Raw genomic sequence first — 27,315 nt, forward strand, 5'->3', positions numbered from 1 at the left:
TAACAATAATATGCATATTGTACGATCAAGAATTTAGCACGAGGCAGTTTAATTTGGAGACACAAATATGCTAATGCGGAACAGCACCCCCTATAGTTGCAAGAAGTTAATACAAAATACAAAAGAACAAGAGAATAAATTAAAACCGAAACAGTACCGTATGGTGCAAACACTAACACAGGAAACAATCACCCACAAAACACAATAGAAAACAGGCTACCTAAACATGGCTCCCAATCAGAGACAACGACTGAAACCTGCCTCTGATTGAGAACCATACTAAGCCAAACACATAGAAATATAAATATAGAACAAAACATAGAAAAACAACATAGAATGCCCACCCCAACTCACGCCCTGACCAAACTAAAATAAAGAGATAAAAAAGGAACCAAGGTCAGAACGTGACAACAACAATTAACTTTTTGTCCTGAGGACCAAGTGGGTCCCACGTTAAATGATGTGCAGCACATAAAGGCTTCATAAAGACTTCATAAAGCCTCCATAAACACTACATACATAAATTAMAAATCATCTATAACTGTATGTCATGCTTTATAAAGAGTTCATAAATGTGGCATAACTGTGAGACGTAACCACCAATGTCAAATGTGATATAAATCTGTGCTTTATAAAGGGTGGCATAAGCACCGCTTAATAAAGTCTTTATAAATCATATTAAATTGAGGCTTGACAAAGCATTTATAACCTTGTTTATGCATCTTCGTAGAGTATTGAAATGCCAGGATAGTGGGTTCGATTCCCGGGACCACCCATACATTCATGCGTGAATACATTTTTATGTAAGTCGATATTCGATATTGGACCTGACCTCAACTTTCCCCAAAATGCTATGCTGCAGGATGACACACCCTAAAGTGCAGTTATGCACAGCAAAAAACGTTGTCAGGGCCTTGTAAAATCCGTTTGAAAARAAACTGAATTAGGCAAAAATTATAAAGTACATTTTTTGTTTTTTGTTTTTCCAGGTTATGAATGTCCCCCATTTTTTGGGGTTTCCCCCCATTTCTTTCACACTTTTTTTTATAGAAAAGCAACAAAATTGGATTTTCGCTGTTCACAACAGTGCTTAAGCCACATTACGGGATGATTTTTCAGGTCTGGGAAAAATCGAAGAAACTAGTGGCCCTTTAATTCAGTGCACATGCCCTGCACTGTTTGTCATTATTTCAATCATTACTAAATTAGCTAGATTCAGCTAGCTAATGTAGTAGGCTCATGCTAAATAAAAATCCCCCTAGATACAGCCACGTCTCATAGTCACTTCATGAGATTTGTATATGAAAGAGGAATATAATAATACGAATTGAATGGAGTTTCCCATCTTCCCATTTAGAGTATTTCTGGCGCAGGACAGAAATGCCCTTATCCAGTTGGTGAGATAAAGGTATTTCCTAACAGACCTGCTAACTTTATTTGTTGTTACTTTTACGGTTGGAACCAACATGCTGTACCTCTAGCAGGCAGAAAGGCAAGAACCATTCATCCGCTAGCTCAGAAACAAGCTACACTGTTCACAGCCCTGTGTAATGTTCAATGTAATTGCGTTGCTGAACTTTTTGAAACTGTATTTGTCTTGTTTTAAAATGTACAAATAAAAGGAAATGTATGGATTAAACATGTCTTTAATGTTCATTTGTTTTAGCTGTTAGTGATAATTCCCTAAGTGTTAAAACATTGTGTTTACATAATTAAGCCTTTATGTATGTGTTATGAATGATCAAAGGTGTCTGACTTTATTGTAAGTACAGCATCATATGATATAAGGCATTTACAGTATGTGTTATATATGACCAAAGGAGTCTTTAAAGTAAGTACAGCATGATGTGAAACAGAATCTTTATGGATGTGTCATGAGTGACCGAAGGTGTTTCACTTCAAACTAAGTATTACTGCTGATTTATGAAGGTTCTCTCATGATCCACAAGTTACTGTAGGGTGTGAGAGGTATTTAAATAGTTTGAGGAACCTGCAAAGCTTGCATTTGTGTGTGTCAGAGCCAAGATGATTTGRAGTAGTCCAACATGAGACTACTGCTGGAGACCAGGGCTTAAATAGAACCTGTTACAATGGTGGCAACATTTTGTGGCTGATCTTTCAGCGAGGGAGTGGATGAATGTGTCAAAGACCTGACTGGGCCCAGCATCGCATGATATTGCTTGTTATATTGTTGTGTTTGTGTACTGAGGAACATGTAACTTGGTTCCAGAAGAAAGCTACTTTCAATTTTCTTATGTTGGAGGCTTTCATCAAGGGAAGTGTTTCTTGGTGTAAAGCCGTGCCCAGGCCATTGCGCACAAAGCACAAATAAGCCTGGGATATCAACCATTCAAAGTTGGCCTTAGTGGGAGTGACCATAGAATTCTAAGGGAGAGCCCTTCCTGAGTAGAGTATCTGTCATCAGGCTATGTCCTTTGCTAGCAAAAACATTCCCCCTGGTTGTCAACTAGTTAAAAAATCCAAAGTCATAATTATGGCTAAATCCTGCTGATTTTCACAATTTCTCTTCTTAAAATGTGATTTTAAACCTAACTCTAACTAATGAAGGCCAAGTTTGATGCGTTGGTCCACCAAACATTCCGTGCATTTGGGTGGAAGTGTCTGGGAACGAGATTAGGTGTAATGTGACTAACATGACATCACTTTAGAGCGTATCCCACCCTTCAGCACAACATGTCACCCTTTTTAAAGCACAYGTTTTTATAATATTCGACATAGTGGGTTATGCCACATTTGACAGTGTTGATTATGTCACACAGTTATGAACACTTTATAAAGCATGACATATGGTTATAGATACTTTGTAAGACATTTATGTAGCGCTTATGAAGGTATTATGAAGGATTTATGAAGCCTTTATAAGCTGAACAACATTTAAAGTGGGACCATAGAGGGTCATGTTCGGGACAAATCCAATACAACATAGTGAGATATTTCTGTATATATTTTTCAATTAATGTGCAAATATTTCTAACACGTTTTCAATTTGTCATTATGGATTGTTGTGTGTAGRTGGCTGAGAAAACACATATTTAATCTATTTTAAATTCAGGCTGTAACACAACAAAATGTCGAATAGGCAGGGTTGCACATTTTGGGGAATATTCAAAGGTGGAAACTGGGAATATATGGGAATTATTGGGAATATATGTAAATATATGCAAATTAATATCAATACAATTTAAATGTAGATGTTTTTTGCATTGGATATATTTACCATATCATATGGCGACAGAAACATAAACCTTTTACCTTATCATAAGTAGACATAATTGAAAATTATTAAATCCTTCTAATATATATATTTTTTTAACTATATAGTTACGATTTGAACTTTAATTAAATGAGTTGACTCTTCACGTGGGATGATTTCACTGAACAACAAAAGAATGATCCATTGCATCTCCCAAAAACATTTTCAACATACATCTGTAAAATGATAGTTTCTAGACTCAAGCTTTGGTTGTCTTCCTCTCAGGCTTCCATGTCATCTCCATGGACCTCCTCAATGTCCACCTCTTGAACATCAGACTCTGAGGCCTCATCTTCACTGTCACTTTCCAACCTTGTTGAGGACGGCTCGTTGTCAGGCTCAAAAAGCCTCAAATTTGCCCGGATGGCCACCAGTTTTTCAACCTTTGTATTGGTCAGCCTGTTCCGTGCTTTGGTGTGTAGGTTCCCAAATAAGGACCAGTTGCACTCTGAGGCGGCTGATGTTGGTGGGATTTGGAGGATGATGGAGCCTTAGATTCACAAAGACCCTTCCACCAGGTGGCGGCTGATATGTTGGCACGACTGCCATATTGCATCTCCATCCCAAAGCCCTTGCTTGGAAGTGTACTTCTCCAGACTGCCAAGAACCTTGCCCTCATCCAGGCCAAGGTAGCAAGACACGGTTGATGACACAATATGCCTTGTTGATCTCTGCACCAAACAGGATGCTCTTGCCAGCATACTTGGGGTCCAACATGTACGCTGTGGCGTGTATGGGCTTCAGGCCAGAAGTCTTCACGCTTTTTTATGTATTTCAGAACTGCAGATTCCTCTGCTTGGAGCAACAGGGAATTGGGAAGGGCAGTACAGATTTCTTCTCTTACATCTGCAAGCAGAGTCTGAACATCAGACAGGATGGCATTGTCTCCCTCAATCCATGCAATGGCTACTGCTATAGGTTTCAGGAGTTTCAGGCTGCTTACCACTCTCTGCCAAAATACATCATCCAGGAGGAACCTCTTGATGGGGCTGTCCATATCGGCAGACTGATATGGCCATATGTTGAAGAAACTCCTTCCCCTCCAGGAGACTGTCAAACATGATGACAACACCACCCCGACGGGTGTTGCTGGGCAGCTTTAATGTGGTGCTCTTATTCTTCTCACTTTGCTTGGTGAGGTAGATTGCTGCTATAACTTGATGACCSTTCACATACTGAACCATTTCCTTGGCTCTCTTGTAGAGTGTATCCCTTGTTTTCAGTGCCATGATGTCCTTGAGGAACAGATTCAATGCATGAGCAGCACAGCCAATGGGTGTGATGTGAGGGTAGGACTCCTCCACTTTAGACCAAGCAGCCTTCGTGTTCGCAGCATTGTCTGTCACCAGTGCAAATACCTTCTGTGGTCCAAGTCATTGATGACTGCCTTCAGCTCATCTGCAATGTAGAGACCGGTGTGTCTGTTGTCCCTTGTGTCTGTGCCCTTGTAGAATATTGGTTGAGGGRTGGAGATGTAGTTAATTATTCCTTGCCCACGAACATTCAACCACCCATCAGAGATGATTGCAATACAGTATGCTTTCTCTATGATTTGCTTGACCTTAAAACATGTCTGGTTGGAGGGGTGTATGCTGGGCGAAGATCATTCAGAGATCTATTCCAATACACATTGCCTGTGAGCATCGGAGGTGAACCAGTTGCATACACAGCTCGAGCAAGACATTCATCAGCATTTCTCTGACTACGTTCCTCAATTGAGTCAAAAAAACTTCTGATTCCAGGAGGACCATGAGCTGTTGCTATCGATAAKGTGTCTGAATACAAGTAGAGGGACTTTTGTCAGAGGTTGCTTGTTGTGAGCTCCGAGGGAACTTTATGCACTTGGCCAGATGATTCTGAAACTTTGTTGCATTCTACACAAATGATTTAGCACAGTATTTGCAAATGTACACAGCTTTTCCTTCTACATTAGCTGCAGTGAAATGTCTCCACACATCAGATAGTGCCCGTGGCATTTTCCTGTAAAGATTAGAAAAAATGTGTAAAAAASMMCAAATACAATTCCATGTACAGATAAATAGTTAAGCAGTTAGATTAAACAACTCCTTTGTAAGATATATATGTTTAAATGGAACAGGTGAATTAACACTCAGTTAGCACCCTCAAGCAATCTAAAACCCACATGGCAGCAAATACTAACTAGCAGAAATTGTTAACAAGCTAGAAATGATTTAAACACACTTTGCTGTAGRCTACTATTTACTAGTTAACAAAAATCATGTACAGTTGTAGTTGGAAGTTTACATACACTTTGGTTGGAGTCATTAAAACTCGTTTTGTAACCACTCCACACATTTCTTGTTAATAACAAACTATAGTTTTGGCAAGTCGGTAGGACATCTACTTTGTGCATGACACAAGTAATTTTTCCAAAAATTGTTTACAGACAGGTTATTTCACTTATAATTCATTGTATCACAATTCCAGTGGGTCAGAAGTTTACATACACTAAGTTGACTGTGCCTTTAAAACCATGGAAAATTCCAGAAAATTATGTCATGGCTTTAGTAGCTTCTGATAGGCTAATTGACATAATTTGAGTCAATTGGAGGTTTACCTGTGGATGTATTTCAAGGCCTACCTTCAAACTCAGTGCCTCTTTGCTTGACATCATGAAAATCAGCCAAGACCCATAAAAAAATGAGGACCTTCACAGTCTGGTTCATCCTTGGGAGCAATTTCCAAACGCCTGAAGGTACCATGTTCATCTGTACAAACAATAGTACGCAAGTATAAATACCATGGACCACGCAGCCTCCATACCGCCCAGAAGGGACGTGTTCTGTCTCTTAGAGATGAGCGTACTTTGGTGCAAAAAGTGCATATCAATCCCAGACACAACAGCAAAGGACCTTGTGAAGATGCTGGAGGAAACAGGTACAAAAGTATCTATATCCACAGTAGAACGAGTCCTATATCCACATAACCTGAAAGGTCGCTCAGACAGGAAGAAGCCACTGCTCCAAAACCTCCATACAAAAGCCAGACTACAGTTTGCAACTGCACATGGGGGACAAAGATCGTACTTTTCGGAGAAATGTCCTCTGGTCTGATGAAACAAAAATAGAACTGTTTGGCCATAATGACCATCGTTATGTTTGGAGGAAAAAGGGATAGGCTTGCAAGCCGAAGAACACCATCCCAACCGTGAAGGACACCATCCAACCGTGAAGCACGGGGGTGGCAGCATCATGTTGTGGGGTGTCTTTGCTGCAGGATGGACTGGTGCCCTTCACAAAATAGATGGCATCACGAGGGAGGAAAATTATGTGGATATATTGAAGCAACATCTCAAGACATCAGTCAGGAAGTTAAAGCTTGGTCGCAAATGGGTCTTCCAAATGGACAATGACCCCAAGCRTACTTCCAAAGTTGTGGCAAAATGGCTTAAGGACAACAAAGTTAAGGTATTGGAGTGGCCATCACAAAGCCCTGACCTCAATCCTATAGAACATTTGTGGGCAGAACAGAAAAAGCATGTGCGAGCAAGGCCTACAAACCTGACTCAGTTACATCAGCTCTGTCATGAGGATGGGTCAAAATTCACCCTACTTATTGTGGGAAGCTTGTGGAAGCCTACCCGAAACGTTTGACACAAGTTAAACAATTTAAAGGCAATGCTACCAAATACTAATTGAGTGTATGTTAGCGTCTGATCCACTGGGAATACGACGAAAAATTCTGGAAATTCACTGGAAGGTTTCCGACCCTTTGCAACCCTACGAATACAGTGCCTTGCAAAAGTATTAACCCCTTTGGTGTTTTTCCCWTTTTGCTGCATTACAACCTGYAATTTAAATTGATTTTTACTTGGATTTCATGTAATGGACATACACAAAATAGTCCAAATTGGTGAAGTGAAATGAAAAAAATAACATGTTTTAAAAAATTGAAAACGGAAAAGTGGTGCGTGAATATGTATACACCCCCTTTGCTATGAAGCCCCTAAATAAGATCTGGCGCAACCAATTACYTTCAGAAGTCACATAATTAGTTAGATTGCACACAGGTGGACTTTTTTAAAGTATCACATGACCTCAGTATATATACACCTGTTCCGAAAGGCCCCAGRGTCTGCAACACCACTAAGCAAGGATCACCACCAAGCAAGCGGCACCATGAAGACCAAGGAGCTCTCCAAACAGGTCAGGGACAAAGTTGTGGAAAACGCTATGTCTGGTGCAAACCTAACACCTCTCATCACCCCGAGAATACCATCCCCATAGTGAAGCATGGTGGTGGCACCATCATGCTGTGGGGATGTTTTTCATCGGCAGGGACTGGGAAACTGGTCAGAATTGAAGGAATAATTGATGGAGCTAAATACAGGGAAATTCTTGAGGAAAACCTGTTTCAGTCTTCCAGAGATTTGAGACTGGGACGGAGGTTCACCTTCCAGCAGTACAATGACCCTAAGCATACTGCTAAAGCAACACTCGAGTGGTTTAAGGGTAAACATTTAAATGTCTTGGAATGGCCTAGTTAAAGCCCAGACCTCAATCCAATTGAGAATCTGTGGTATGACTTAAAGAWYGCTGTACACCAGCGGAACCCATCCAAACTGAAGGAGCTGGAGCAGTTTTGCCTTGAAGAATTGGCAAAATCCCAGTGACTAGATGTGCCAAGCTTATAGAGACATACCCAAAGAGACGTACAGYTGTAATTGCTGCAAAAGGTGGCTCTACAAAGTATTGACTTTGGGGGTGTGAATAGTTATTTGCGCTCAACTTTTCTGTTTTTTTGTTTTTCTTGTTTGTTTCACAATTAAAAATATTTTGCATCTTTTAAGTGGTACATTTGTGTAAATCAAATGATACAACCCCCCCAAAAAAATCAATTTTAGTTCCAGGTTGTAAGGCAATAAAATCTGAAAAATGCCAAGGGGGTGAATACTTTCGCTAGCCACTGTAGGTCAAGGGGTATTTATACTTTCTGAAGCCACTGTAGACACACATCCCTCACAGATATTACAGGTCCATGGGGGTTTTCCGCATCCAATCATTTCACTGTTGAAATACTGTAAATCATGTGAATTTTTTGTTGCCAAGTATAAAGAAAAAATATTATTCAAAGTTCCACTGAAAGTGAGCATGACTGAAGTTGGGAGTTCTGCTGTATGAAATGTGTTAATAATTCAACATTGCCAATTGAAAGATTTGCTGATGTTAATCATTGGGGTATATCATTATTTTTATCCTAAACTTTCTTCAATCAACATAAATTACCTTTGGGTTTGATGTACAGTCTATGTTGGTCATGTGTGGTCAATAATTAAAAAGGAAAAAAACTTGTTGCAGAATGAGAGTTTCACAATTGTATTTCTTTCAAAAAATATATAATAATCTACATGTCCCATTCACTCATTAGCATAGTTAAATGGAAACTATTTGTAGTCATGAATGTAAGAAATAAGTACTCAAAAATATGCAATAGTTGCAGAGAAATACCTGTTGTTAACTGTCAATTAAGTTACATGTAGTTATGACTACCTCAAGACTGCAATAACCTGATATGAAACTGGTAATACTATGGCATACCTTTTTTACAATGAACACACAATCTTAGCTCAACATTGTTTGTTGCTATAAGCACAAACTTGGCAAGTTGTCCCAAGAGAGTGAATGGAGATGCATTGTATTCTACATTCCCAGCAATTATCACACATAAAACATAGCAGGGTAAAGTTGCTGCTCTCTCTGTCCTCCCCTTCTAATGAGAAAGCTGTGAAATATAACACCAATGCATTATTCAGGAAAATGTCCCATATACAAGAAAAAGCATATATGAGTAGATACATCAAAAAGGTCATCATTGTGACTATGAGGAAAAAAACTCCCTCTGAATAACTCCTCTTAGATTTATTTAGTTTTACATCGCAGTTTTAGTTTTACATCGCAGCATACAGTAAGGAAATCCGTTTTCATCCACACTGGTCTAAGGCAGCCTCCTGTTTGAGAAAGCTCTAATATGGTTATTACTTGGCACAGGTGCCCTAGAGAAGTTATGGAACATTTAACAAAATGCATAAAGTTTTACAACTAAATCCCCTAGCTCCAAAGGCAATGATGGAATATCATATTGCTCAGGTGTTGCAATTCAGAGTCGATATTCTGTATTTCATGAAATACCATTCTCTTCCAGGGACATGGCCAATGATAGCAATTTTATTAAGCACAAACRGAACACAGAAATTCCATTCTGAGGCACTGAAGAGCTACGCAGACAGGCTGCACTGCCCAAATCCCTCTCCCTTTAATTCTAGTCCTCATTGCGGGGCGTTAATGACTTACACAACAGCTGTTTCACCAGGAGCGTTTGGGTTTATGATTCTTCCATGTGAACCATAACCACCCACAGTCTGACTGATGCACAGCAACCAGTGACTATCTCTGAGGTAAAACAACAGCGTTCTCCCCATGAACGCTCTCTCTCTCTATCTCCCACTCTCTCTCTGTCAGACACTTTCTCTTTCTGTGTCACGATTGTCGTAAAGATGAGACCAAGGCGCAGCGTGAGTAGAGTTCCACATAATTTTAATAAAGAGAAAACTCACCTAACAAAACAACAAACAACTAAACGAAACGTGACGCTACTGGTATGCACTCAGGCAACTCAACGTAGACAAGATCCCACAACACAAACGAGGAAAATGGCAACCTAAATATGATCCCCAATTAGAGACAACGATAAACAGCTGTCTCTGATTGGGAACCATATCAGGCCAACATAGACATACAAAAACCTTAGACATACAAAACTAGCGTACCCACCCTTTTGGGGGGTAATCCCAGTAACCCAACACATTGGGTTATTCAAAGCAGTATTTATTTAAAATAACCCAGCGTGTTTTCTGTGCTATAACCCAAGTTGGGTTGCTTTTAACCCATCATTTTTAGAGTGGAGAGAGAGAGAGAGAGAGAGAGAGAGAGGGAGAGAAGAGAGAGAGAAAAATGACAACCATCTGCTAGGGAGCCACTGGCGTTTACTCAGACAAATCCACTCGTTCAGTGCATCTGTACCCGCTAACGTAATAATAAGGGTATTGTACCAAGTCTATTTTATACAATTAAAGGTGATGCTGGTGTCCTCATCTTGCAACTTTTCAATTACATATGCAATACATTTGATGCACTGTTGAGTAGAGAGAGGTTTGGTTTTCTGCCAATGATAGTCCACAGAGAGAGAGAGAGAGCAACTTCTCATGCACTAAACTTGGCTTTCTAGACAGCCATTGGTATTTGCAGTGCTCTCTCACTCTTGAAAATCTGCATGAATTTATATTCATGCCTGCAAATGTTCAGACTCATGATACAAATATGACTCATAGCTCACCTTCAAACAATACAAATTGTTTGCTGTGTCCAAATCACATACATGTAGGCTATAGCAGGTGTGATTTCAACAGCTGACTGCACCTGTTTGACACATTCACCCCAAGGTGCAAAATAAGCGCACCACACTCATTCTCTCTGTGTCACGCAAGAGCTGAGCTTGTCATATGTAATGTTTTCACTTATCTGGCTGTGGTCATACTCAGTATGTTGAGTCTAACGTGATTGGAGGTTGCCTACCTCCAACATCTTGCAATACAGGTGTGCAGATAGCCGAGGGCAAGACCAGAGCAACGGGTTGAGTTTGCAGTGTGGTCTCTAATATCATATATTTTACTTTAAAATGACGTCAGAGGGGTGTCAGCCGAAGCAGGACTGGCAGATTGTTAGTCTGTGAAAGGCACGGAGAGGCAGGGAGATATAGCACCGGGTGATAACACTGCACTCTCTCTTCAAATGACAAGTGCTTATTTTCCCCTATACCGCTCACCGTGCGCAGCATCTCGCGCTCATAGACCCACTCTTCCAAAATAACTCGTCTGCTCACTTGGTGTCCTGTTTCTTTTTTCTTTTTTAACCTATTACATGAATTTGTTCAAAGATGTACGAAATCTGGAATTTTGGCCAAAGGTGACCTGTCTGCATGTCGAAATTCTTCGGTGCATCTTTTCGGGGTTGACTGTTATAACCGTCCAAACTGGGTAGGCTATCTATCCCGATGTTTTGCGATGCTCTGCCTCTCAGCAATTTAGAAAAGTGCGTGGTCATTTTCAGCGCCGAATCCACAGATGCCGCCGACGAATCACCTTGTCTTTCCGGTGTTCTTTTTCACAGCCTTTTGACTGTCCAGTGGAGTAAATTCGATGATTTATATAAAGACAAAGTTTGACCGTCACAAGTGGTCAGCGGGCACCTTCTGGTAATCGGACAGTGGACGGACCACCTGTCCACGGGCTCGGCGCGTCCTTATCAACCTTATCACATTGAAGGAAAGATAATTGCCAAGTAAGAATAAACAAGCAAAGTCCAATATATTTGCATCGTCTCGCCTTTGGTGGTGTAATAGCAGGATTTACATCATATCTGGAGTAATTGTATGTGCGCAATATTGAAGGATATAGCCTTAGAATGTTTGCATTAATGACATTTGGAGTAAGGTTCATCACTTGAGTGTATTAGACACTATAGACTTTTGTGGAAACCATCTAAATGTGAGGAAACCTGGAAACTGACTTGCTGTTGAGAAAATGTGGATAAAACGGTCWATTGCACGCAGGTAAGAATAATTTAGTCTCTACCTTATGTAATTAGCTTTATATAAATTTCACGGTAAGTGGAACATGTCTCTGGGTGTTATTTAATCTACAAAATAGTATTGTTTCATATTTGCATACGCCCATATCGAACGCTCTCTCTTCATAATCTATGCCATGGCAAGAGTTATGAGCGTCTGCTGGAATTGAATATTAGCCTACTGTATCGATTGTAGGGTTCACAGGAAACATAAATATTGTGTCTATAGTTCTATGGTGTGTTTATTGGCACAATGGTTTTTACATTGTGCATTCAATATGTTTAAATGTGTGAGTTAATTTTGTGAGCTTCAACAGAAGACTTTATGAAGAGAAATTGAGCAAATCTTTCACTTACCGTACGCTGGGGGTCGCCAAAGGTACATGCTGTTGCGCTACATGACTGCAAGCCTTTGTTGGCAAATAGGTTGACACACACCAGGGGCGTAATCACAGGTGGGCCCAGGGCGGCGTAAGCACGGGTGGGCCCAAGCACACCCACTGGGGAGCCAGGACTACCCAATCAAATTGAGAAAAAAAAGAAGCTCTTTACATGTCATTGTTCCAAAAGGGGCGTTATTTGTCTTTTTACCTAAACATGCAAACAACATCAGATAGAATTCATAGCAAGCAGTGCACTGGGTTAGTCAGATTTGATTGAATATAACAGAACAGATTAACTGGAATGTCAAAAATAACTAACTGAAAGCCACACCCATAATAWGTCACAAATATGACCGCATTGAGGCATATGTCACTGTGCTTCTATGGCTATATGCACCAAAATGAGAGCTTGGGACTATAAGGTTCTATCTGCAAAAAGATGATTCTGATGTAATTGGCTTTAAATGTTCTRAACCCTTATTGGTTTGAATGGTGTCAGGAATTTTTATCTTGCATTCTTTTGAATTTAACAACATGAATTGGGGTATTTAGAGGACTATGTAGTACTATATCCCCCAATTTTATTTTACACAAATGCAGATAGAACCTTATAGTCCCAAGTTCTYGCCATGCCACTGCCTATTGAATTTGTTAATTTAGCAAACTAAACACATCTGTATTTTAGCTTTAAAAATGCTATATTTTTTCTCAGCCTCATGGCAAAATGTGTGGAATAGCATGAGATGAGCTATAAATCTGCAAATTTTCCTCTCTGCCCCATGGCAAAATGTGTAGAATTGCAGGAAATTTGCCTTAAAACAGCAACATTTTCTATCAGCTTCATGGCAAAATGTGTAGAATAGCATGAGATTAGTTATACAATTGCTAAATGTTCTCTTTGCCCCAATGGCAAAATGTGGAAAATTGCAGAAAGTTATCAGCTTTTTTTGGCCCACCCAAATTTCTGCAGGCCTACCCACCAACGAATTTCTGGCTACGCCACTGACACACTCACACCCACACACTCATTGCCTAACACAAGTAAAATATGTATGAATTACAAGCCATTAGTTGTACCAGAACTGTCAACCCTGTTTCAAAGAGACAATGCTATAATAACCCTTGCAATGGGTGATTTTGCTTGTATATGACCTTTATGTGGCCATAGGCCTACAGTACATGCTTGGTCTTATTCATTGCATGAATGAATTGGCTAATATGCCTTTATGAGATAGCACCATTCATCRCCACTAGATTCTTTGAAGTTTGTTCCTGTGGCTGCCCACATTAGAGCAGAGCTAATGTAAGCACATCCCTCTTGCCAAGTATGTTTTACTGTTAATGTTTACGACAGCGGTTACAAGAGAAGCGGAAAGTATCAAAAGCCAAGTGACATCCACCGTGGCACAGTGCCCCACCTTGTTACTCAGAGCACACAGCTGGTTAAATGCCTCTAACGAACTAGCTACCCCCTCTCACAAACTCAACATCAACTGAACATCAACTAACATCACTTCATTAAAGCCTCACAGCCAGTGATTCATACTGAATTCTGCAGTGTTCAGATAGAATGAGGCAGAAGATGTGCGTTTTATTCATTTCTATTCAGAAGAATCTTTCATTAGAAAAATAATAGTATGGGAGTGAACAAGCCTTTCAGGTGATTCAATGAACACAGAGTGGGAGGGATCCTACTAATTAGAATACAATTTCATGCTGAATTGTGCTTCTAATCACTAAACATTTATTTATTTCCCACTGAAACRATGTTAATTAGGTATTAAGGATAATGTTGAGGGTTGACTTCACAGTTGAACGATAATACGTTTGAACAGAGCATTGCTTTTGAAGATGCAGAAATTAGAAGCCTTTAGAATGATTGGTCAGGTCAATGATATCACAGCTACTGTAGAGAGCTAGAGATCGAGTCCCACAACCCACAACAGTTCTCTGCCTCGCTTTAAAATGCCATTCATTATCTTTATATAAAAACTGGTTTAATCAGGCTGAAATATCATTGAAACAATTCTGAGAATTTTGAGATTCAGCGTTCCATATTGAGATTCAATTATTGTGTTATTACTATTCAGTGTTTTCAATCTGGTTATGTTTTGAAACATGATACTAGAGGATAGCCACAACAATTTAGCCTTCCTAATTCTAACATTGGATTGTATCACTATGCGTGTTACAGTGTGTGTATGTGTGTCTGTGTTTAGGAGAGTATATTGTGCATGAGGTGCAGTTGATTTGAACATCTGAAGGTGTAATAATACCACCATGTGTTGCTGTATGTTAAATGCAACAGGAAACATAAATAGTGTAGTAGCTACAGTAATCTGCTCATCTATGTTGCTTGTAGATTGGAAATGARCCATTTTGGACCTCAAACGTCAGCTGAAAGTTTTCTTTACACAGTGACACTTTGATTTTTATTGATTGAATTAATATTATTTGCTTAAATGAATAAAGAGGCACAGGATTTTATTGAATAGGACTTTCTGTGTTTACAAATGTAACAGCGAATTCCTACACCTTCTGCTGCAGAAGTTCCTCCATTGGGCTGGAAATATGGCTGGCTAGAAACGCCTGAGCGCTAAACACAGTATTGACTAACCAAGCACGAAAGCATTGCTCATTATGCTAATCTAATATGTTGCCTACAGGGAGATGTGCCTACATGTTGTCTATACAGCAAGAATGTGGTAGGAAAGCATGTCACCTATTTGTGTCTTTTTATATGACCAAAGTTACTACTACTAAAGATGAATGAAAATGATTTATCTACGGAATAGGCTATTGACTCTTCGTGAACAGTTTCAAATTATATAAACTCAAAGTAGACATTGTTCCCTTGAATCCCATTGCCCCCAGGGTTCTCTCCTGGGATCTAAAAGCATAGTATGTGGGAGTGCTCCAAGATATTGATAGTTTTAAAAGTGAAAAATAAAAAGGAAAACTCTGCACTCTGCTCTTCATGCTCCCAGGTGATTTTATAGTCTTAAAAGTGGCCCCAAATGGTTTGTTCTATTTAAAGATACTCCTCCTTATATTTCTCCTCACTGTGATGGTATAGGATAATAGAGTAAGTATGTGTGCTTGGCTCGTCTTAACCAATAGGGATTCCTCCCACTCTCTTCCTTCTTGGCATCAATGGTGTTTAATATAAGGGCTTCAACATGAAATAATCTTAATATATACACTACATGACAAAGGTATGTGGACACCTGCTCATCGAACATCTCAATCCAAAATCATKGGCATTAATATGGAGTTGGTCACCCCTTTGCTGCTATAACAGCCTCCACTCTTCTGGGAAGGCTTTCCACTAGATGTTTGAACGTTACTGTGGGGACTTTCTCCCATTCAGACACAAGAGCATTAGTGAGGTCGGGCACTGATGTTGGGCGATTCGGCCTGGCTCGCAGTCGGCGTTCCAATTCATCCCAAAGGTGGTCGATGGGTTTGAGGTCAGGGCTCTGTGCAGGCCAGTCAAGTTCTTCCACACCGATCTCAAAAAACCATTTCTGTATGTACCTTGTTTTGTGCATGGGGGCATTGTCATGCTGAAACAGAAAATGGCATTCCCCAAACTGTTTCCACAAAGTTGAAAGCACAGAATTATCTAGAATGTCATTGTATGCTGTAACGTTAAGATTTTTCTTCACTGGAACTAAGGGGCTTAGCCTGAACCATGAAAAATAGCCCCRGACCATTATTTCTCCCACACCAAACTTTACAGTTGGCACTATGTAGCGTTCTCCAGGCATCCACCAAACCCAGATTCGTCCGTCGGACTCCCAGATGGTGAAGCGTGATTCATCACTCCAAAGAATGCGTTTCCCCTGCTCCAGAGTCCAATGGCGGCGAGCTTTCCATCACTCCAGCCAACACTTGACATTCCACATTGTGATCTTAGGCTTAGATCTTAGTTTGGAACTCAGTAGTGAGTGTTGCAACCGAGGACAGACGATTTTTACACGCTATGTGCTTCAGCACTCGGCAGTCCTGTTCTGTGAGCTTGTGTAGCCTACCACTTCATGGCTGAGCCGTTGTTGCTCCTAGACGTTTCCACTTTACAATAACAGCACTTACAGTTGACCAGGGCACTTCTAGCAGGGCAGACATTTGACGAACTGACTTGTTGGAAGGGTGGCATCCTATGACGGTGCCAAGTTGAAAGTCAATGGGCTCTTCAGTCAGGCCATTCTACTGCCAATGTTTGTCTATGGAGATGCATGGTGGTGTCCTCGATTTTATGCACCTGTCAGCAACGGGTGTGGCTGAAATAGMCGAATCTACTAATTTGAAGGAGTGTCCACATACYTTTGTCTTTATTGTGTATATTTTTTTACAAACTTGTATTTATTTTACCATGTCAATATGTATTTGTTGTCAATGTTTTGCCATCAAACTTGTGGCAGTTGTGAAAAAAATCAATAGTTGGAAGAGTTGCAGAGTTAATWAAAAATAATGCCATTGTTGATAAGATGCTTTWTTCATTCATTTGGCTATTTTCYCTTGAACCATATGGTCTATCTACTAGAAATACATGGACAATATGAATACAGATATAATAAATTAATACTAGATATGAAGTTATTTACTATAAATAACCTAAGTTACGATAGATTRCCATAGATTTTTTGTTAATTATCAAAATTACTGAAGATTCCGGTAACTTTAGTAAATTAATGGAATCTTTGCAAACCTAGTCACACATGTGACATTCCCTGCGGTGAGCCCTGGCAGTGGTCAGGTAGATCAGACTGCTACTGACACTGGAGGGGAGTACTAGGCAGGGCTGCCCGGATCCTTTGGGAGGGGGGTGAAGGTTTTTTTTTKTTTTTTWKTGCGTCTCATAAACTTGATTATCAATGGATCCTACACATTGAAAATGTATGGCTATGATTTTGACAACTTTCTATGAGCCAAGGGATGTAACTGGTTGTTTTAATGATAGATGCCTTGCGTAGAAGGATGGTTTCTATGGACCTGAATTTAAATATTTTAAACTCTTATTTTTGAGTGTGCAAAATAGCCCAGTGCACATAGTTTCACATATATCATGGCTTATGCAATATATCAATATATGGTTCATAAGCAATCTTATTTTTCAATATGCCCTCAATGAAAATGATGAAACAACATATTATTAGGGTTAGGCCTCGTGATACACTGCAAAGAATGTAAATGTTATTGTATTGAGATAATTAAGTTAAAATTACTTGTGAGTTGATCACCAAGAAAATGCATTTACTTGTTTTGATTAATTTAGCTTACCCAGAAATGCATCAAGATAATTTGTATTGTTTTAAGATATTCTGACTTGTTTCAATACTTTTTTAGGTTAAAGTAAGAACAATTATCTGCCAGTGCACTAACACAATTTGTCTTGGTATGATGTCTTATTAAGATAAATAACTTGAAATAAGATCATTTATCTTACCCCACTTGTACCAAGCTTTTTTGGGGGTTAAAATAAGCAAAATTATCTGCCAGTGCACTAATAGAATTTTACCTTGGTAAGACGTCAAGTCAATGCATTCTAATGGTAGGAGATATATAGGTAAGATTTTTTTTTAAACTGCAGTCTAGACTAGCGTCATGTCCAGAGGGTGCACATCAAGCTGCCTTACGCTACAGAAACAGGAGATGGGCTTCTGGCTTATGCGGCGTTCTAGCTCAGACAAGGCTATTTACTTACTATGTGTGATTTTACGTAGTAGCCTACCTCCCTTTACTTATGTGTCAACTACTGTAGTCCATGAAGTAAACCTCGATCTGATATTCAGATTCTTAATAGCCTTTATGGGGGTTATTAACTGGAGCCTCTGGAGCGTGATTAACCTCATTTGCTGTAAAAAAGGCTGTGTTGCATCTCTGACCTTCCCTTCTGTGGAGGATTATGTGTGTGTGTGTGTGTGATTACTAACACCCTGCACTCAGCAGTCTGATAAACCCACGAGGAGGGGGGAGCAGAACTGGTCCATGTGACACACAGCAATGACAGTAAATCAAATCAAAATCAAATCAAATGTTATTTGTCACATGCTTTGTAAACAACAAGTGTAGACTAACAGTGAAATGCTTACTTTTCATCACACACTGACTGGCACCACCAGCTCGGACAACGCTATTTAACACCTGACGTAACAGTATACATCTCAGTTTGACGAAAGGTGTGATGGGTCTGCACTCAAAAAGATGTTTCAAAGAGCTTACTTCATTTTTTAAATTATTTTTATTATTTTCACTGCATCAGGGATAGCGTGCATAGACATTTAGGTTTTGCAGTCTTCTTCAGTGTGTAGGTACAAATCTTTTTAATTAAAAACAGCATTTGTAGGGAACACAGGTGAGCACGAAGGGCAATTGAGGGCATCAGGCGTGAACCATTCATGAATCAGTTGCCTTACAGTAGGTGTCTGCTCACTTGGATACATTATATCAATTCATGAGATAGCTTACCACAAAGGACATTAGGCTCAGATGTTCATAAATATGTGGGGCTAACTCATAAATTATATGCAACATTTTATATGGACAGTGTTCTCGTCTAACAGTCTAAATTTGGCCAAAAAGAATGAGGTGAAATCTAATTCTTTGTTTAATCCGTGTGGGGATACAGAATTACATTTATATACAGTTCCTTCAGAAATTAGTCAGACCCCTTGACTTTTTCCACATTTTGTTACGTTACAGCATAAAATTGATTAAAGATAGGTTTTTTCTCAGCAATCTGCACACAATACCCCATAATGACAAAGTGAAAAGTGTTTGCAAATGTATTACAAACGAAATACCTTATTTACCTAACTATTCAGACCCTTTGCTATGAGACTCGAAATTGAGCTCAGGTGCATCCTATTTCCATTGATCATCCTTAAGATGTTTCTACAACTTGATTGGAGTCCACCTGTGGAAAATTCAATTGATTGGACATGATTTGGAAAGGCACACACCTGTCTAAATAAGGTCCCACAGTTGACAGTGCATGTCAAAGCAAAAACCAAGCCATGAGGTAGAAGGAATTGTCCGTAGAGCTCCAAGACATGATTGTGTCGAGGCACAGAGGTTTTCTAATGATCAATTAGCCTTTTAAAATGATTAGCTAACACAACGTGCCATTGGACACAGGAGTGATGGATGCTGATAATGGGCCTCTGTACGCCTACCATATGTAGATATTCCATAAAAAATCTGCCTTTCCAGCTACAATAGTCATTTACAACATTAACAATGTCTACACTGTATTTCTGATCAATTTGATGTTATTTTAATGGACAAAAATGTGATTTTCTTTCAAAAACAAGGACATTTCTAAGTGACCCCAAACTTTTGAATGGTAGTGTAAATTAGCAAAAAAATCTAAAAACCTGTTTTTGCTTTGTGGTATTGTGTGTAGATTGACGAGGAAACATTTTAGAATAAGGCTGTAGCATAACAAAATGTGGGAAAAGTCAAGGGGTCTGAATACTTTCTGAAGGCACTGTATCCTTGGGCAGCAGGCAGACTAGTGGTTAGAGCGATGGGCCAGTAACCAAAAGGTTGATAGATCAAATCCCCAAGGTAAAAATCTGTCGTTCTGCCCCTGAACAAGGCAGTTAACCCACTGTTCCTAGGCTGTCATTGTAAATAAGAATTTGTTCTTAACTGACTTTCCTAGTCAAATAAAACAATTAAAAATCCACACTACTTCTCTTTGGAGTAATTTGTTGTCGCAATCATCTTTTTCAATCTTGGCGCAACGCAATTCATTAATATAATKATGTTGTTCTCTAAAGTGTCTCGCAGCTGGCGAGGTGATATCTTCATGTCGGAAAGTGGATTTATGTTCTCAAAGGCACATTCAAGCCACGAGATGTTTTTCCAAATAAATCTTATTGCAAGAACACTAACATAGAAATAAGTTATTTCGTAGTGCAAGTTATACATTACTTTATCGCATAGGTTCTAGAAGTCTGAGGGCATACAAAGTTATAACATTTCCTTATTTTGTTTGCTACATGAGGTATATGATCTACATCCTTTTATGAATGCCTCTTTTCTCTCTCTTTCTGCTGCAAAGCTGAAACGTCTATGTACACTATCCCTGATGTAATGAAAATAATAAAAAACACAAAATTAAGAAATCTTTATGAAATATATTTTTTAGTACGGACCCATCACACATTTGGTTTGTCTGAATCACGGGTTTTACGCACCAGCCAAGCTTCTGGGAGAGCGCAATGGTCCCCTTTTGAATACATCTCAGTTTGTCCAAGCTGCACAGCCTGATCTTCTAAATTTGATTAGCGAGTTATAGAATGGCCACAGTATGTGTTTGAGTTGATCAGACCTCGTACTGTAGCACAGCACTGTCTGTTAATGTCAGTCAGAATCAGTGGCGGTCAGTGCTGTTMAKTTTTATTTATTTTATTTATATTACAGCATATTGGATGACTGCTATTCATATTCCAATCACCCAGTTCAATGTAACAGCGATATGTTTAGGTTACTACATGATACTCAAATTTTCCCTATACCCATCATGAGGTTGCTACAACCTAGCCTATGAATGAAAGTTTACAACGTTGGTGCACACTGGTTGAGAGAAAMATTTGAGGTGACAGTGACACATAGACAGACAGTGATACACTTAATACTGCCTTGCACACTCCTGACTGTGTAATCATTAGTCCAACAGTTGCAAAAGGGAGTTTCGATTGGACAAATTCTGGTATATATTACCGTTTTGTTCCGTTTAAGAAAYGTTTTTTCAACAGAATCGGCAGAATGAATACAACCCTGATCACGCGTAAACACAATTAACAGCCACGGTGTATTCCTTCTCGCATCTATGCATCTCCTCCTCTCACATTTTCCTGTCACTTGTGGACTTCAATGCACAACACAACAGGTGTATGTGACCAGGGGGAAAACAAATTACACGCCAAACCATATCATAACCGCTACACACAGCCTACATCGTTGTCACCATATTAGCTAAAGTAACATCATAGTCAGCATAGATAATAGAACGAACGAGTTAGTAAACCTGCTACAATCATGCAGTAACATTAATGTGCAGTCAGTAAGCAGTTTAACACTTACAGTGGCGGGCCCCGGTGGCAATACATTTGTAAAGAGAAAGCTTATCTTGGAAGAGTTCCAGTGTTGTATTGAATAGTCATAGCCAACTAGCTAACATAGCATCCCTCTGTTTGAGCAGGGTGTTTGAGTAGGCTAAACTAGTTAGCTGCATTTGCTAGCCAAGTAAGTGAAACTGAAAGTGAAAAAAATTWAAACATCTCTATCTCTCTTGCATCTGCTTCATTTAGGAAGAAATTAGTTTGTTCAAAACTGTTCAACTATTGTCTTTCTCTCTCTTTCAGTCAACTACTCACCACATTGTATACACTGTAGTGCTAGCTAGCTATAGCTTATGCTTTCAGTACTAGATTCATTCTYTGATCCTTTCATTGGGTGAACAACAATCAGTTCATGCTGCAAGAGCTCTGATAGGTTGGAGGAAGTCCTCCAGAAGTTGTCATAATTATTGTGTAAGTAAGTAAGTCTATGGAAGGAGGTGAGAACCATGAGCCTCGTAGGTTTTGTATTGAAGTCAATGTTCCCAGAGGAGGACGAAAGCTGTCCATCGGCTACAGCATGGTGCTACCATACAGAGTGCTGCTGAGGCTACTGTAGACCTTCATTGCAAAATAGTGTGTTTTAATCAATTATTTGGTGACATGATTATATTTAGTTTTATCTAAAAAGGATAACTTGTGTAGTGGAGATGCGATTCACATGTGATTCACATTTTCAAACAGTCCATTTAGTTTTTTCAACAGGGCTATACATTTGGGTGATGTTTTTTTCTCGTCTCAGTAGCCTCGTTTCACTGCAAAAATTTAAATGAAACCATCTAGTGTTCAGTGAAATAACAACACAATGTCAAATACAAGTAAATAACATCCAATCACATTAACCTTTACTCTCTCGCGGGAAACCTTCACTCTTGCGCAGACATTTAGAAACTAAACATGCCAACTTGAAAAATAAGCCACGGGAGTTTTTTGGGGCGAGAATTATGACGACTTTTGAGTAGTAAGACATGTATWAAAGCAACAGATACCATTAATAAGAAGGGTCTAGCAGCGTCTTATATGGTGAGCTACCGAGTGGCTAGGACAGGCAAGCCCCATACTATTGTGGAGGACTCAATTCTTCCTGCTTCCTGGATAATGCTGGGACAATGCTGGGGGAAAAAGCCAAAAAAACTATACAGAAAATGCCTTCATCAAACAACACTGTTTCACGACGCATCATTGACATGGCAGGAGATGTTTTGAAACAATTACTGCTTCGCATACAAGCCAGTGAATTCTATGCGTTACAGCTGGATGAGTCAACATACGTGGTGGGCCTGGCACAGCTCCTGGTCTATGTTTGTTACGTTTATGCTGAGTCAATTAAGGAAGACATCCTCTTCTGCGAACCACTGGAAACCAGGACAACAGGAGAGGATATTTTTAAAGTACTGGACATCTTTGTGACATCAAATGGACTTTGGTAGTCAAGATGTGTTGGTATCTGTACTGATGACACAAAGTGGTAACGCGCATGCAAGCAGTTGCTCCCGACGCTACTTGGGTACACTGCAGCATCCACTGAGAGATTCTTGCTGCCAAGGGAATGCCTGACAGGTTGAAGAAGTCAGTGAAAATGGTTAACTTTGTTAAAGTAAGGCCCCTGAACTCTCGTGTATTTTCTGCATTATGCAATGATATGGGCAGCGACCATGTAACGCTTTTACAACATTCAGAAGTTGGCTGGTTGTCAAGGGGCAAAGTATTGACAATTTTTTTTGAATTGAGAGACGAGCTTAAAGTTTTCTTTACTGGACATMATTTTCACTTGTCTGACCACTTGCGTGATTGTCACRCCCTGGCCATAGAGAGGCTTTTATTCTCTATTTTGGTTAGGCCAGGGTGTGACTAGGGTGGGCATTCTAGCTTCTTTATTTCTATTTCTTTGTGTTTTTCCGGGTGTGGTTCTCAATCAGAGGCAGCTGTCTATCGTTGTCTCTGAATGAGAATCATACTTAGGTAGCTTTTTCCCACCTGTGTTTGTGGGTAGTTGTTTTCTGTTTAGTTTGGTTACCTTACAGAACTGTTCGTTTGTCGCTTTGTTATTTTTGTTCGTAGTGTTCTGAGTTAAATAAAAAATCATGAACACGTACGACGCTGCGTTTTGGTCCACTCCCTCTTCTTCATCAGACGAGCGTTACAGTGATGATGAGTTTCTCACACGGCTGGCCTATCTRGGTGATGTTTTCTCTCRCATTAATTATCTGAATCTAGGATTACAAGGACTCTCCTCAACTATATTCAATGTGCTGGACAAAATTGAGGCTATGATTAAGAAGTTGGAGCTCTTCTCTCTCTGTATTAACATTGACAGCACACAGATCTTTCCATCATTGTATGATTTTTTGTGTGCAAATGAACTCAAGCTTACAGACAATGTCAAATGTGATTTAGCGAGCACCTGAGTGAGCTGGGTGCGCAATTACGCAGGTATTTTCCTGAAACGGACGACACAAACAACTGGATTCATTATTCCTCCAGTCCTGTTACCGATATCTGAACAAGAGAGCCTCATCGAAATTGCAACAAGCAGTTCTGTGAAAATGTAATTGAATTAGAAGCCACTGCCAAATCGGAWAGGGCTGCGCTCAGAGTATCCTGCCTTGGCAAGTTTAAGACATTGATACCCTTTGCAACCACATACCTATGTGAGAGTGGATTCTTGGCCCTCACCAGCATGAAAACTAAATACAGGCGCAGACTGTGTGTGGGAAATGATTTAAGACTGAGATTCTCTCCAATACAACCCAACATTGCAGAGTTATGTGCATCCTTTCAAGCACACCCTTCTCATTAACCTGTGGTGAGTTATTCACAATTTTTGATGAATAAATAAGGTTTTATATGTAATATATTTATATTATTATTTGTGCCCTGGTCCTATAAGAGATCTTTGTCACTTCCCACGAGCCAGGTTGTGACAAAAACTCACTCATTCTTATGTTTAATAAATGTTTTGTATAGTGTGTGTGTGGCAGGTTTACAATGATGGCAAAAAACAACATTTGAGAGTGCGTTGACCCTGGTTTTAGAGGGGGTATGCAGCTGGAGGTTGACTGTTTGAAGAGGTACTGGACTGTAAAAAAGTTTGGGAACCACTGAATTAGAGAATGATAGCTGAAGAGATGGAGAAAACACCTGTCTCCGGATTACTAAGGACAATCGTGGTATGGCATTCCTGACAGGGAGACGCGTCCATCATGCATGATGATGTATACAGGTAAAATAGTCCAGTGTTAGCTAGCTACATTTTCAGATATTACAAGTTTCTAATTTGACAGTGGTTTCATTTCAAACTAAAGTGTACTGTTAGCTAGGTAGCTAACGTTAGCTGGCTGGCTCCCTAGGTGACGTTATTATTTGTATCCCAGGGCTGTATTCATGCAGGGTAGCAACGACATGATTTGGTGTTGTTTAACTAGCTAACATTACCTGGCTGGCTCGTTAGCTAACGTTACGTGACGTGTGTGATCTTAAAAGTGGTTTACCTAGCTAGCTAGCTACCTGTCTTAACTTCTCTGATCTACGGATACCGGATACGGGTTCACTTTCCTAAACAACCGCAGAATTGCAGGGCGCCAAATTCAAAAATATTTAAAATCATGCAATCCCAAGTGAAATATACCGAAACACAGCGTAGCTTTGTGTTAATCCACCTATGGTGTCAGATTTTGAAAATATATTTTACAGCGAAAGAAATCCAAGCTTTTGTGAGTGTAGCTTTCAATGCTACTCAGCTAACCCCAAATTAGCATGGTCACGAAAGTGTGTGTAAGGCTTTCGTCGGTGGAAGAAGGAGAGGACCAAAGCGCAGCGTGGTTAGTGTTCATCTTAATTTAATGATAATCAAAAACTGAACACTACAAATTACAAAACAACAAAAGTGAAAACCGAAACAGTTCTATCTGGTGCAGACACACAAAGACTGAAAACAACCACCCACAAAGAAGCAATAGAACACAGGCTACCTAAATATGGTTCCCAATCAGAGACAATGACTAACACCTGCCTCTGATTGAGAACCATATCAGGCCAAACGAGAAACCCCACATAGAAACAGAAAACATAGATAATACCCACCCAACTCACGCCCTGACCACACTAAAACAAAGAAAATACAAAAGAACTATGGTCAGAACGTGACAGTGTGATAAGCAATAAAATTAATCGCTTACCTTAGATAATCTTCGGACGTTTCCACTCACGAGACTCCCAGTTACACAACAAATCTTCTTTTTGTTCGATAAATATTACTTTTATCACAAAAAAACGCCATTTGGTTTGCGCAATATTTTGAGAAAACAAAAGCCGGGTTCCGTTCGACAAATCCCCAAAAGTATCCGAAATGGTCGTAGAAACATTCCAAATGTTTTTTATAAYCAAACCTCAGGTTGTCTTTAACAAACATAATCGATAATATTTCAACCGGAGCATAACCTATTCAGAGACAAAAGGAAAATGGAGAGCTCCCCTCTGGCGTGCAGGAAATATTCAGAGTACACCTGACTACTTCTGAAAAATCTCGTTCATTTTTCAAAATAAAAGCCTGAAACTATGTCTAAAGCCTGGTCACAGCCTGAGGAAGCCATTGGAAAAATWATCTGGTTGATACCCCTTTAAATGGAGGTTAGAGGGGAAAGGAAACAAAGATACATTTTTTTTWATATCACTTCCGGGTGAATTTTTCTCAGGATTTCGCTTGCAGAATAAATATTATTTTTGTCACAGACAATATTTTGACAGTTTTGGAAACTTTGGAGTGTTTACCTAATCTGTAAATYATATGCATATTCTACGATCTGGGCCAGAGAAAATTTCCATTTACGTTGGGTACGTTATTTGAAAAAAWAAAAWAATTCTGATCCCTAGCGCTAAGAGGTTTTTAAGCTAAAGTGTACTGATAGCTAGCCAGCTAACATTAGCTGGCTGGCTCCCTAGCTGACTTTATTCAGCTAGGGAATAAAAGCCGTTTGCTTTTCTAGTTAGAGCCTAATATTAGCTAGCTAACATTGAACCTGGTTGGTTAGCTCTCATCACTGTGGCATTGTTGGCAATGTGCTCATTGTTGTTTAACTAGCTAACATTAGCTGGCTGGCTTGTTAGCTAACGTGACGTGTGTACAACCCCCATTGAATATGGCCGGTGTCAGTAAACGTCTGCAAAAAAGCGTAATGAAATTGTTGCCAGCAGGGCTGGATAGGCTGTTTTCATGTTATCCATAGGTAAAGAAATCCTCGACCTGAGCAATAAGTGTGCGCTCCGAGAGCGAAACGAGATGGGTGGGGCTAATGCTTAATAGGGTGTGAACGATAGTGAATGGGTGTAGACAAAGAGGAGCTCTTCACTAGATACCAATACATTCAAAGGCCATATTCTCAAAGTTGATCAACTTTCAATGCAGAATTACTTCCCCATTGATCCTCAAATGCAGTGTATGATATACCATTTTGTAGCTCTGTCTCTAATTCTATAGAAAGTAAAAAACACCATTTMAAATTTTGCTACATAAGAAGTTGCATGGACTCACTGTGTGCAATAACAGTGTTTAACATGACTGTTGAATGACTGAGTGAAAAGAAGAAAGCCTGTACAGATTTAAAATATTCCAAAACATGCATCCTGTTTGCAATAAGGCACTAAAGTAAAATTGCAAAAAATGTGGCAAAGAAATTAACTTTATGTCCTGAATACAAAGTGTTATGTGTAGGGAAAATCCAACACAACACAACACATCACTGAGTACCACTCTTCATATTTCCTAGTATGGTGGTGGTTGCATCATGTTATGGGTATGCTTGTCATCGGCAAGGACTATGACATTTTTGGGGGATAAAAATAAACGGAATAGAGCTAAGCACAGGCAAAATCCTAGAGGAAAA

General features: G+C 39.6%; 1 protein-coding gene and 1 long non-coding RNA gene across 2 annotated transcripts in view; one reads left to right on the forward strand and one right to left on the reverse strand.

Moving 5' to 3' along the window:
* The window catches only part of LOC139028040 (uncharacterized), a 191,540-nt gene extending 186,931 nt beyond the window's left edge, over positions 1–4,609 (reverse strand). The window contains exon 1 of the long non-coding RNA XR_011480184.1: positions 4,221–4,609. This is a non-coding gene — a long non-coding RNA (uncharacterized lncRNA). The remainder of the gene's footprint in view (positions 1–4,220) is intronic.
* A 6,436-nt stretch (positions 4,610–11,045) lies between these two features.
* Positions 11,046–27,315, forward strand: part of LOC111966552 (adherens junction-associated protein 1) — a 73,691-nt gene continuing 57,421 nt past the window's right edge. Inside the window, exon 1 of the mRNA XM_023991293.2 lies at positions 11,046–11,902. Coding sequence (XP_023847061.1) covers positions 11,874–11,902 — 29 coding nt within the window. The 5' untranslated portion in view covers positions 11,046–11,873. The remainder of the gene's footprint in view (positions 11,903–27,315) is intronic.

Source organism: Salvelinus sp. IW2-2015, linkage group LG7 (genome assembly GCF_002910315.2).
Source record: "Salvelinus sp. IW2-2015 linkage group LG7, ASM291031v2, whole genome shotgun sequence".
Lineage (NCBI taxonomy): Eukaryota > Metazoa > Chordata > Actinopteri > Salmoniformes > Salmonidae > Salvelinus > Salvelinus sp. IW2-2015.